We start from the raw sequence: 12196 nt of genomic DNA on the forward strand, positions 1-12196 counted from the left end.
CTGCGATCCTCATGGTCAACAGTTCAAAACCACGAGCAGTTGTAGTCTTGGAAACCCATCGCTGGGTTACTATGAGTCAACATTGACTTGATGGGAGTGCTTTTGGTTTGATCTCTCTCTGTCTCTGTCTGTCTGTCTGTCTGTCTGTCTGTCTGTCTATCTATCTATCTATCTATCTATCTATCTATCTATCTATCTATCTAATCATCCACATAAAACTTCAACACCTTTAAAACAAAAAGCAATCAAATACACAAAATGAACAACAGATACGAACAGACAGTTCCCCCAAGTAGACATTCAGGCAGCTAGGGAACACATGGAGAGGTGCGTGTGATGTCATGGTTGTTGCTAAGTGCTGTCAAGTCCTTTCAGACTCCTAACCACTTTCTGTAAAGTAGCATAAAACGCCGTGCGACGCCACCCCATCATTTCAGTGGTTGCTATGTTGGAGTCCATAATTGCAGCCCCTATTTCAATCCATCTCTTTGAAAGTGTCTTTCTCGCTGACCGTTTGCTTTATCAAGCATGATGTCATTCTCCAGGGAAGCCCTTTCCTGATAACACGTCCCAAGTGCATGAGAATGAATCTCACCCTCCGAGCTGTACATTCAGGCTGTACTTCTTCCGAGGCGGATTTGTTCCTCCTTTTGACAGTCCGTGGCATATTTAGTCTTCACTGCCAAACCTGAAACTTAAAGCCATTGATTGCTCTTTGTTCCCCCTTTCATTGTCCAGCTTCCTCTTGTTTCTGAGCCACGGAAAACGCCACGACTTGTGTCAGGTGCACCTTAGTCCTCAAAGTTCCACCTCTGCTTGTCAGCACTTTAAAAGAGATTTCTATGCCTGGTGCAGTATGTCGTCTGATTTCCAGACTGCTGATACCATGAGGTTTGATTGTGGCACCGAGGGAAATGAAATCCTCAACAACTTCAATCTTTCTCCGTTTATTAAAGTCAGTTGGCATAATATAGTCCATAAAGACAGTGTTTCTTGCCTCTGAATTTAGTGCATCTTAAAAGTCTGGGGTTTTAAGCGTAAGGGGCCTTCTAACGGACAACCACGCGTCTCTTCTGGTCTGGAGCAAAGGAGAGTGAGGATGAGAGAGGCAAGGATGCAGTTCGTCCATTAGACTCATCACCCCCGGAACCAGTCTCCTATGCAGAGACCAGGAGAACTAGTCGATGCCCATCTGCCACCTCCTACTGCTTTGAGCAGAGACTCAATACTAAGTTATGGTTAGAATGGGAGAAAAATGTAGGCCCAAACGGAAGGTTACTGAGAAAAGATACCAGATTTACTGTACGGAGAGAGACCGGAGGAACCCCTGAGACGTTCACCCCCAAGATACCTTTCAAAGCTGGATCTAAATTCACTTCTTGTGGTCACCTTTCAGTCAAATAATAGATACTTCAGTCAAATAATAACAAGAAATAGGGCCCTCAGAGCAATTGGCTGGCCATACAAGTCAACGTAGCCAATCTTAAGGAGCACGTTACAAAGTCACAACGCCTGAAAGATCTAATTAAGGACCATATTTGTTGCTGTTTCTTGTTTTAAATATGTTTGGTGGATTGAGAAGGTAGCTAATAATAGAGTTGTGGTATTGGAACGAAGAAACGTTTCACATTTTTGGCATATGTTCTTGTCGTATGTTCCACTCGGGCAGGGGTGCAGAGCGAAGGATGTGTTTTTCTCTTGTGTCCATGCATGTGTTTCACCAGCGTCCCTGACACAGCCATTCTTATCCCTTCTACTAAGAACACAACTACATTTCTCAGGGCTGGCGGGGGTGGCATTTCCTCAGTCAGCTCTTTTATGGAGACTTGGAGAAATATTTTAAATATTCAGAATCACTCTCTGGGGTTTTTGAAAAACCCAGTTGCCTCACCAGTTTGCACTATGTGCATTTTTAAAGACTTTTCTGTTGTTGTTATTGTTTCTTTTGTAATAGAAAGATGAGAACTACCGGAGCCTGCCAAGGGATACCAGTAACTGGTCTAACCAATTCCAGAGAGACAATGCTCGCTCCTCTCTCAGTGCCAGTCATCCAATGGTGGGCAAGTGGCTGGAGAAGCAAGAACAGGTAATGTAAATGAGACGTTACAAACGCGTCGTTGGTGTGACATCCTGGGCCACATCCCAGAGATGTTCTCTTCCGAACAATGATGAATTCAGGTTCATCGTTTTGTAAAACGAGTTAAGTACCAGGCTGCATAGGAAAAAAATCACCTCAGGTAGATTCAGCTGATTCCTGTGAGGGCCTGTGATCACATGTTTTATGGGTTCATTGTGGTACAGGCTGTAGATCACAGGGATCGCAACTTGACTCCAGAGTTAAAAGATGGCACAGGCACAGTTAAACTTGGCCTTGCGTTCTACAGAGTGCACAAGCATTTTCAAGGGCTCTTCTTCCAAATGAGCCGATGAAGAGGTAAATAGAAATTCCCGTCTTTTCCTGCTTCATTTTATGAGAGAAACATCTGAAATGGTGGTGTTTCAGAATGTATAATACTTGGCTAAGCTTTAGGACCTCTCCCTTCAGAAATGTCAAGGAGCCTGGTCTATGTTGATAAGTAGTTAGCATTGACTAATTCACTCCAGGTCGCAACCACCTGCAACGCAGGGAATCACAAGTGCAACCGCGCAGTAGAAATAACTGCTTCCTGTCTGGGCAAGGGAGATTATTTGCAACACTGCGACATCACTGTTAGAGACGCAAGCTGCCTCTGCGCCTTTGGAGACCTGCACATTTAACTGGTGGATTTTCATGCATACATTTCCTTTTTCTATTTTTTCATTGGTGCCTTTATTTTAAAGCCATCAAGTTTTTCCCCGTTAGCCACATGGTTTTCTCTGTGGTTGAAGATCTAGTATGCTCTTTGTCTTTTTTTCATGTTGGGATTAAAAACACAACTCCGTAGTTAGTTGGCCCCCTGGCTTTTCCGTTGAAGAAGCTCCTGTAGATAGAGCAGTAGGTGACTACTCAGTGAAAGGTCATTTTTATGGCTTACTGTTTTAGTAATTTTCAAAGAGTATTAATACTTCTGCTGCCTCAGTATTAGAATGGCTGTTTTTAAATTTTGATGAATGATCTAGGTGGGGAGGAATCAACGATACGGGATTTATTTCATCTCACTATGTTTTATATTGTCAACCTCTTAATATAATTCTGTGCATGTGTGGAGTGCAAGTCAACCAAAGTCTGACTGGACTCTTACATCATTGATGGCATGGTGACGTCATGATTTTTAGACCATTAGTGCACCTGGCTGGTGCCAATGGCTGCTGTACTTGGCTGCTCACTGAAAGGTCAGAAGCTGGAACCCATTCAGTGGTGCCACAGTAGAAAGGCCTGGTGATCACCTTCCCAAATATCAGCCCCTGGCAGCCCTATGGAACTTAGTCCTACGGCTGGCATAAGTTGAGGTAGATGTGAAGACCGCTGGCCAATTGTTAACATGGAAATATCATGTCACGAGAAGAATTTTGGGGTAAGGAAGTTCTACTTAGGAAACCATTTTTCTCAAGCTAATCGATGTTTTTATTTCATTATCACCTGTACATGAATGGCTTGTGATCCATACAGTTTCATGTGTGTCTTAACTAGTTGTTCTATCAGTTTCCATACATGAGCGTTGGGCACAGGACTAAACTTGCGCACACTGCAGTGTCCCCACTTATGCAGTGGGGCTCATCGTAGAACTTGCCTCACAAGGTGGTATGTCTGTCGGTTCAGTGCTCACAGAGGATTTATGCTGCTACCTGCCACTAAGAAGGACTCACGGTGCCTTCGTAGACTAACTAGAGACACACATGGCTGCTGACCACCGGACCGCCAACTGAAAGCAGATGAAGTAATTATGGACAATGTGCAGTTCACACAGTCCGAAGCCTAACAGTAGGGACGACTGGGAGTTTACTCTGCTTTCCCTGTCTCTGAGCCACCTGCAGAACCTAACCTTTCCCCTCAAGCTTGACTTTCCGGCCACAGCCCCAGCCTGGGTGGAAGTGGAACAGCTCCCCCTTTTTCATGGCTCCTTTTGAAAGCAAATAAGCCGTTATTGCAAAGGCTCCCCAGTCCCACCCAAGCAGACATCCTTTCTTATTCTGTTGGCTTCCCAGGATTGGATGACACGCTCCTATGTACATCCGAGAGGGGGCAACCACCGGGGTTGGTGTGGACGGATTGAGCTTGCCCTTCTGGAGCAGAGGGCTAGGGCGGTCCACCTCCCCTAAGACACGGGACTACATGTAGCTGAAGCATCCTGGGAAACCAAGGAGGCCTTGGTTGATGGTGGTGGCAGAGCAAGGGAGGTGTAGAGATCAATAGTTAGCTAACAAAAGATTATTTTCTTACAAGATTAGCAGATAAAATTAGCCTCCAAGTGTTTCTTTGATACACATACCTCTCTAACTTTCTGCTGGGCGCCATCTGTGGTTAACAAAGGAAGGTCTTGGGCTTTGTCCTTTGGCCTTCTGCTTAAAAGGTGATCGCTTGGAGAATTTTCCCTCTGAAAACTGAGTCTTGATTTGTTCTGTTGAAGGTACTTACACGATGCTGAAATAGACTTTCCCCCCATTGTTTTCCACTGTGTACACTTACCCTTTATTCTGTGGAGATGGCATTAGCGAACTGACTTCTAAATGAACTCTTTTTCCTTTTCGGAAATATTTAAAAAAGAGAGAGAGAGAGGATGATGATAATGATGCTCCCTTCATTAAATTAGATATTTTAACGAAGCTGCCTTTCCCTAGAACCATAGAGATCTTTGTTGATTTTGTGTTGGCAGGGTACTTCCTTAGACTGAAAACTAACAGGACAAAAGGCCAGCTGAAGAACACCCATTTCAATCATATTTTAAAAGGTTTCTAAAAATTTGACCAGTAGTAAGCCTCTGGACAAATACAGAGGGCCAATATATTATGCTGGATACCACTGGGAACCAGCCTACCAATTCTCATGAATTGTGCGTTTATTTGTCCTGTGAAATATACCTTGTGAGTCATCTGACTTTGATAGGTGAAGTCTTTTCTGTGACTTCCCCCCAAACCCCGGCCTTTTCGGTTTTTTAGCCATTAAAAATAAAACAAAGAGGCAGGCGCCAGCGATAACACAGAGGGCTTTTATGGTGAAAAACCCAAAACAAACCAGATCTCAGCCCCTGCTGTTACTCTTTGGAGTTCAGCTGAGTAGACCAGATAGCTCCCTTCCTGAAACTTCTGCCAGCTAGACTGAAGAGGTCAATCGAGTTCTAGATTTTAGATGCCTCCAGCCGGTTTGTTTTTGCTCTATTTCCTCCTAGAGTGCTTGTCTCTCATTATCTTTGTTTTTGAAGGCAATTATGACCACATCAGCTTTCCCAGTGGGAATACACATTAGAGATGAAAAGGACAAAAGACGTGCTGTCTCGCTGAGCTGGCAGGTACCTTTACAGCCGAGCGCATCTTCTTCTACGCTAGGGGAGTTTCTAAACTTCTCTCCCTGTGTCAGGGAAAGCACCGTAACTCTCGCTTCTGTAACACCAGGTAGGTGATGTGCGTCACCTTAGAACTCCACCAGGGAAGCCTTGCTTTTCGGTGACTTGTTCACCTTGCTCAGATGGAGTAGCGGATAGCCAACTCCTTCATCAGATACGGCTCTCTGCCTCCTGCCTTTCCTTCTGTCAGTCTTGTGCCTTTCTTTTTCCTTTCCTTCTCCAGGGGTTCTCAGAGGAAACACAAAGGGAAAGAAGAAACGCAAACCCAGTGGGTTGTGGTTGACAACGTTCGGCGGGGGAGACAATTTGGTCCTTTCAAGCTCCCTTATTTTAAATCCGAGGCCCATGAAACAAGGGAGCAGCTAGCGACTCTGTTTGGATGCCGGGGGATGTTTTAGAAAGTTCAAATGCCTGGTGATCATCACCATGTCCGTGACTAGCAGCAAGCTGTAATTTCAGATTGGCAGATAATGGATCATAACCTGGCTTTTTCTTCTCTCCCCACGCTTTATTGCAACTCATAAATCCCACCAAGGAGGGCGCAGCCAGTTTACAATCCAGGTCTGGAGAACTGAGGAGCAGAAAGCAGAGGGACTGGGGGGGGGGGGGTGTAGGGGGAGGGAGGAAACTTAATTGGGAGCCTGCCATTTCCTCTACCTTCTCTTGGTGAAGAACTTGCACCCAATTAGCAGAGACAGCAAGGAGGTGAGGGGTACTTTCCACCCTCTGCTGACGCTCTGCTGTACATGGGAATGACTGTCCTGCCCTTTAGAGAAATCTGCATTTTAGGCTCCTTTCTTTCCCATAAAAGCTTCATCTAATTGGTGCATTGTTCAGAAGAAGGCAGATGGTGAGTAAAACTCCTGCAAGATGTGCCGTCGGCACACTTCACAAGTGTCCCCAAGAAGCTGTCCCCTCACCTTGGTGCCCTTGACTTCCAAACAAGAGCCCCAGCGTCCAGCATTGGAGGCACAGAGCTGGCATTTCAGGAGCAGGGGACAAGACTGCCATTCCATCCCTCCTGGTCTCATGCCTCTCTGTCACAGTCATCAAGAAGCGAACACCGTTGACCTCTGAACCTTTGTTCCTTCTCAAATGTGGGTTGATTGATGTACACGTTAGCCCAAATTTGTTCAATCCTGGCTGGCTGTCACAGAGTTTTCTGGGTAGGTCACACTGTTGAATGCTGAGCTGCTCATGGATAGGTTCGGTTCAGACCCACCTGGAGGCACCTTGGAAGACAGGCCTGATTATTTTGCTTCCTTGGTTTTGCCTTTTTGAATTTGGTCTTCCCAAGGGCGGGTCTTAGGGACTCTCAGGCTGCTGAGCTGTTGGCTGTTTCCATGGAGATTTGTCTGCACCTAGGCAGTTCTTCCCCCCTCCTCTCCCCACTCCCAGGTGTTTTCCTCAACTTAAGGGGCTTCGGGGGAGGGGTGTTGCAGAGTTTTTTCATCTAACTTAATACCTAGAACCATCAAGGTGATAAAAAAGACTGTAGGAAGACCAGACTTTCTTAAGAACTTAACGAATTTAGGAGTGACTTCTTCAGGAACCTGGCAATGGTCCTTGCCAACTGGCCAGTGAACTGAATGCAAGGCTAGGGCTCAGACCTGGCAGTAGGCAGGCTCTCATTGCAGCTGCCGTCATCAGGGACGTGCGGTTAGACTGTGGTGCTGCCACATAGTCAAGGTATTTTGCTGTGGTTTCTTTAGCCTCTGGGACTGAGTAACCAAATGCCAGTTCTGAGTATCTGATGAAGCATAATCTGAGCCCCTTCCACCAATTCTAAAATTGGACAGTGTTCTGTTAAAACTCAAACTCAACTCAGGGCCATTGAGTTGATTCTGAACCAGAGAAGCCCATAGAAAGAGTAGAACTGGCCCTCTGCGATTCTGAGATGGTAGCTCTTTATTACAGGAGTCGAAAGCTATATCTTTCGCCCATGGAGGAGGCGGTTTGAACTGCTGACCTTGTCGTTAGCGGCCCAACAAGTAATCACTACACCACCAGGGGATTAATTCCTGCTGTTTCTCACTTGGCAAACCTGGGCCAAAAAAATGCATGTAGAAGCAAACCATGAGTTTTATCCAGGGTTTCGAACTTGTTCATTCTCTTTCTTAGCCTTGCTGCAAATCTGTCTGTCTCTGAGCCAGAGAATCAGAGTCTAGACTGTAACAGGAATAAAATGAGGATTCCGATTCTGTTTCTTTGGGCAAATTCTCAGCAGAGGGTTGAACCAGACTGAAGTGGTTTGAAGCCCTGGTTCTATCTCTCACATTAGCCAATATAGAAACCCGAACCATCATCATTATTTTCAAATTAAATCAAATTACAGATTTTTCTTAATAACAGAAACCTGTCATGCTTACAATAATACCATAAGCAAACCAACCTTTTAAGAGCATTGTCATGTCACCTGGATATAATAAATGCCAATAGCAGATTGATGGGCTTGGCTAATGGAATTACTGCTATTGTAATTCACATCTTAAAGTTATTTGAGATTGTGTGTGTTTTTTTCTTTCAGATTTGACTTAATTTATTTTAACTTGATTTTAAGTTATTTGAGTTTTAAGCATAATGATGCAAGCGTCCTATATGTATGTGACATATGATATTTTCCACAAGCCATGCTTAGTATGTTTTAATTTTATTATCAAAGAACTGTGGAATGGAAACCGCAGGTGGAAGAGCAGGAGCAGAGCGTAGGGGTCCTGATGGGCATGGGGCTGAGAGCTCACACCGATTTCCTGGGCAACCTTGACAACCACACACAGGCCCTGTCTTGTGGCATTTCTCCTACGGCTGACAACTAGTGTTTATAGCCTTCCATGCAGTTATCAAAAGACACAGGGTTCAGGATGTAAACGTGATAGCTTTGTATGGCTGTCCATCTACTAGTTGTTCGCTGCATTCAAGGGGTCTCTAATTGACATCTGGTGGTCCCGCTCTCAGCCGAATACAATGCTGCCTGGTCCTGTGCCAGCCCCACGACCTGTTGTCGACTGAGCTGTTGTGACTCGTTGAGTTGCCATGGGGTGATGTGGAAGTAGGCTTTTTCCTAAATCAGCGCTAGTGTGGAAGATCTGAAACCTGTGTGCAGCAGCGGCGGCACCGCACCACACAAGCCTCCATTGGCCCATGGATGGAGGTGGGTGGCACTGACCAGCAATCAATCCTGAGTCCCCCATGTGGAAGAATGCTATCACGGAAATGCCACTGCTCTCCTCCATCGGCGGATCCTCTACTGTGCCACTGTAGCAGTGTGTGTGTGTGTGTGTGTGTGTGTGTGTGTGTGTGTGTGTGTGTGTGTGTGTGTGTCTCCTACCAAGTTCATTTCCACTATCTACAAAATGGGAACACTAATACCCTTGCGTATTCATGGGTGAATTTGGTTGAATTTGTGTGAACTCTTCTGCCTATCTTGCATCTTAGGTAAGAATAGTAGATTTATCAGTTCCACCTGAACCACTTTCTCGAGGTTTGAGTAGCTAGTTTCCTCCTTAAGCATTCTCTGCATGTTGGAAATATCCTTGGGAATGCTGGGCGGGTGCATTTTCATCCGGGTGTATTTCAAATGCCCGCCTCTTCCCTTCTTTCACAATTGGATTCTTGCTTCTATGGCAATCTTATCAGAATTTAGAATAAAATTATCCTTTTCAAATCATCTCTGGTTCTTTTCTGAAGAATGTAATTTGACACAAGAAGAACATCAATGTTTAATCTCTGTTCATTTAAAAAAAAAACCTTTTTTCCCCCGTTTTTAGCAACTGCACTTGTGTTAGTGCCATGAAAAGTCAGAATAGCATTCAGGAATGAAGTAGTTGGGGGCCACTAGAGCACGACATTTCTGCAGGGTCACTGGTTAAGCATTGTGATAGGGATGGCATGGGGGGGGGGGTTGGTGGGAGCTAGGGTTATGTACTTGTAAGTGCTACTTGCCAAATTCTTCTCCTCCTTTACAGCCGGCTGTGCTCTGTTGCTTCTTTTGCCTATGGAGCTGAAGGCCTGCAAGCAGCAGGGAGGTGAGGTGGGCATTCTCCCGAGTGAAAAGTCTTTGGGGATGTGCAGATTAACCTTCGTGGGGAATCTGCTAATAGCTGATGATTTTCTTGCCTGTGAATTCAGCTGCTAGACCTAGACATTTAGAGCTTGCCCTGTGGATACAGACGCTTTTCCATGTTCAGTTCCAACCCTCAGGTGCCTTTTCGTATTTTCATTTCAGAGGGTCTCAGTTTTGGGGGGTGGGGGGTTGGTGGGTGGCGTGATTAAGTAGGAGATTGGAAAGAATACACACTTCATACTCGAACTCACTCAATTCCTCCCCGTCTGTATAGCACTTGCCTTTGATTTCTTTTCTTCTTCTTTATTTCCATGTTCAGTGTGCCGTGGCGCTGCTATTCTTTAAAAAATAACCGGTTTAAGAAATTGCATTAACATTTTCAGCCCACGGTATGTTGTTTTCACGACCAGCTTCCTACAGGGAGTAGAAATTGAATCACTCATGAGCCACGCTTTAATTTTGGAACGTTCTGATCAAGGTAGGTCTCCTTTTATCAGTTCTACCCGGGCTTCCTTGAAATGCTAAAGTATTTCCCCCATGGAGGGATGAATAGAACAGGGGCCTTAAAAAAAGTTTGTGGAAAAATTGGATTGAAAAGATATTGGCATTTTCCTCGGAATCGTTCAAGCCCCATTTAATATGCCCCATCGAGTTTTGTTTTGTTTCTCTTCCGTTGTTTTTTCTCTGCTCTTTAAGTAGAGATTGTAGATCAGCTTTCTTAAGTGGCTAAACAAATCAGAAACAAAGTATATTAACGAAACTGTGGTTTCGACAACATACCCCAGGTGGTATGCGGGTCAAGGTAGAACTTTGTTTTATTTCACGTCTTTATATTATCTACAGCCTTTTTACAGTAAGCACATAGTACTTTGGATTTTTTACTTTCAGTACATCAAACTGTTAAGGTCAGATGACTGAGGTCTCTCCCACGCCATTCGCTGTAAGGACCGTGATCCCCTAGTTGTAAGCAGGACTGACAGTGCTGATATTGGTTGGAATTAGTGTAAACTCTTTGAGAAGCACGGTCTCTTCCTACCTTTGGGATTTTCTTTTATTCTCTGATTAATGTATTATCTGGACTGCTTACAACTTTGCTTCAAATTCCACAGAGTAAATAGAAGCCATATTACAGAAGTACAGCCATTGCCCCCACCCCCAAATTTGCCAAAAAGCTTGTGTTTTCTCTCGTGCTCTCACACCTCCCTTATGGAAAGGCTTCCTTACGCCTCTCAAATGCCACCATCCTCTCTTCTGTTCTGCTTCTCCCTTCTCAATCTTAGCATTTTGCTCCTATATTAAATTCCTCTCTCCCAAACCATGACATCCTGCCTGCCTGCCTGTCTGCCCTAGATTGTTCTCATTAGCAAACAGACTTGCTAAAACTCCCTTAAACCACAGGGTCATGTCGATCCCCCTGCACGCCCATGTGATGCTCACGGAATGGGTGCGGTTCTCTGTAGCTCATGAAAGCAAAACTACTCTCGCCCTCTCCGGATAGACCGATTAGTTGGTTATGGGAAACAACTGGTTTCAAATTGATCTCCTCTCCTGAAATGTCTCCCTAGCTGATGTTTAGAAAGTCAACCTGATAAGGTATTGGCATCCACAGTGACTCCAAAGGTGTATAAGTGATTTTCTTATTGTTTTTCTTTGATTACTTGTAGCATCACCAAAAGGTTGGCTAGAAATTGTAAAAAAAAACAAACAAGCAAAAACAAAGTCTAAATAATCTTTGCATAAATTGTAAATGGCCTGATGCTGAATTTCTTTTTTCTTTTTTTTAGTCCAAGGACTGTTTGTTGGTCTTTAGGAGTGTTTTCTGTGTCTGATGGGGTGCCACACCCTGGCCCCACAGTCTGTTTTTGGTATTCCTTGGGGACTTCATTGCTCTGTTTTCCTTGCTATTCTGTTGCACACCCTTACTGTTTTGCCTCGATGTGGTGGAATCAGATCGGGCCCAATTCCCACACTGTCTCTTCCAATGTTGCTCCCTGTAGGGCTATGGATCAGTGGGTACTGAATTTCCAAAATAATGTTTACGTATCTAGAGGGATGTAATTTATGTCCACTGTACATTCTCATTTAAATGGCTTTTATGATCTGTGATCCACTGCTTTGGCCAACTTTGTGTTGCTTGTTCTACCATTGATACTTAGACTGACTTGTTCTATATTGAGGGCCGTGGCTGATAACATTCAAATATAGCGATTGAAACTGCTCGGGGTACATCCTTGTGCACTAAACAGCATGTACAGGGGCATGGGTGAAGGGTCATCACTTGTTCTTGAGAGCACTTTCACTAAAGAAAATAGAGCCCAGATTCCTGATGTTTGGATGTTTGCATCATTAACCATCCAGAGGTGTTTGCGGGTGGGGGTGGGTGGGTGGTAGGCTGGGAATATAATGCACATGTATATATAATGCCCTTGAAGGTACACAGTTTGCCCTTGAATATGACCTTCAGAGTTGGCAGTGTGACTACCCAATGACACGGTGAGGGAAGAGCTTACAGTCAAGAAAAACCCTGTATGTCAGAATCCATTCAAAGGTGAGAGGTACCTCGTCAGTGGTCATTAGTAGCTGCTTGACGCAGCTCAGAGTGGCTTGGCTTGGCATTCCGTAGCATGAGTTACTTAGAGCAAGGTCTTAGGGT

General features: G+C 44.7%; 1 protein-coding gene across 15 annotated transcripts in view; it reads left to right on the plus strand.

The window, feature by feature from the left end:
- PARD3 (par-3 family cell polarity regulator) overlaps positions 1-12196 on the plus strand; it is a 746206-nt gene that overhangs the window by 346513 nt on the left and 387497 nt on the right. For 12 of the 15 annotated variants that reach the window (XM_075550306.1, XM_075550309.1, XM_075550312.1 and 9 more), the window contains exon 5: positions 1955-2086. The exons of the other annotated variants lie outside the window; for them this stretch is intronic. In XM_075550306.1, the coding sequence (XP_075406421.1) occupies positions 1955-2086 (132 nt within the window). The remainder of the gene's footprint in view (positions 1-1954; positions 2087-12196) is intronic. 15 annotated transcript variants of the gene reach the window in all.

This window comes from Tenrec ecaudatus, chromosome 5, assembly GCF_050624435.1.
Source record: "Tenrec ecaudatus isolate mTenEca1 chromosome 5, mTenEca1.hap1, whole genome shotgun sequence".
Lineage (NCBI taxonomy): Eukaryota > Metazoa > Chordata > Mammalia > Afrosoricida > Tenrecidae > Tenrec > Tenrec ecaudatus.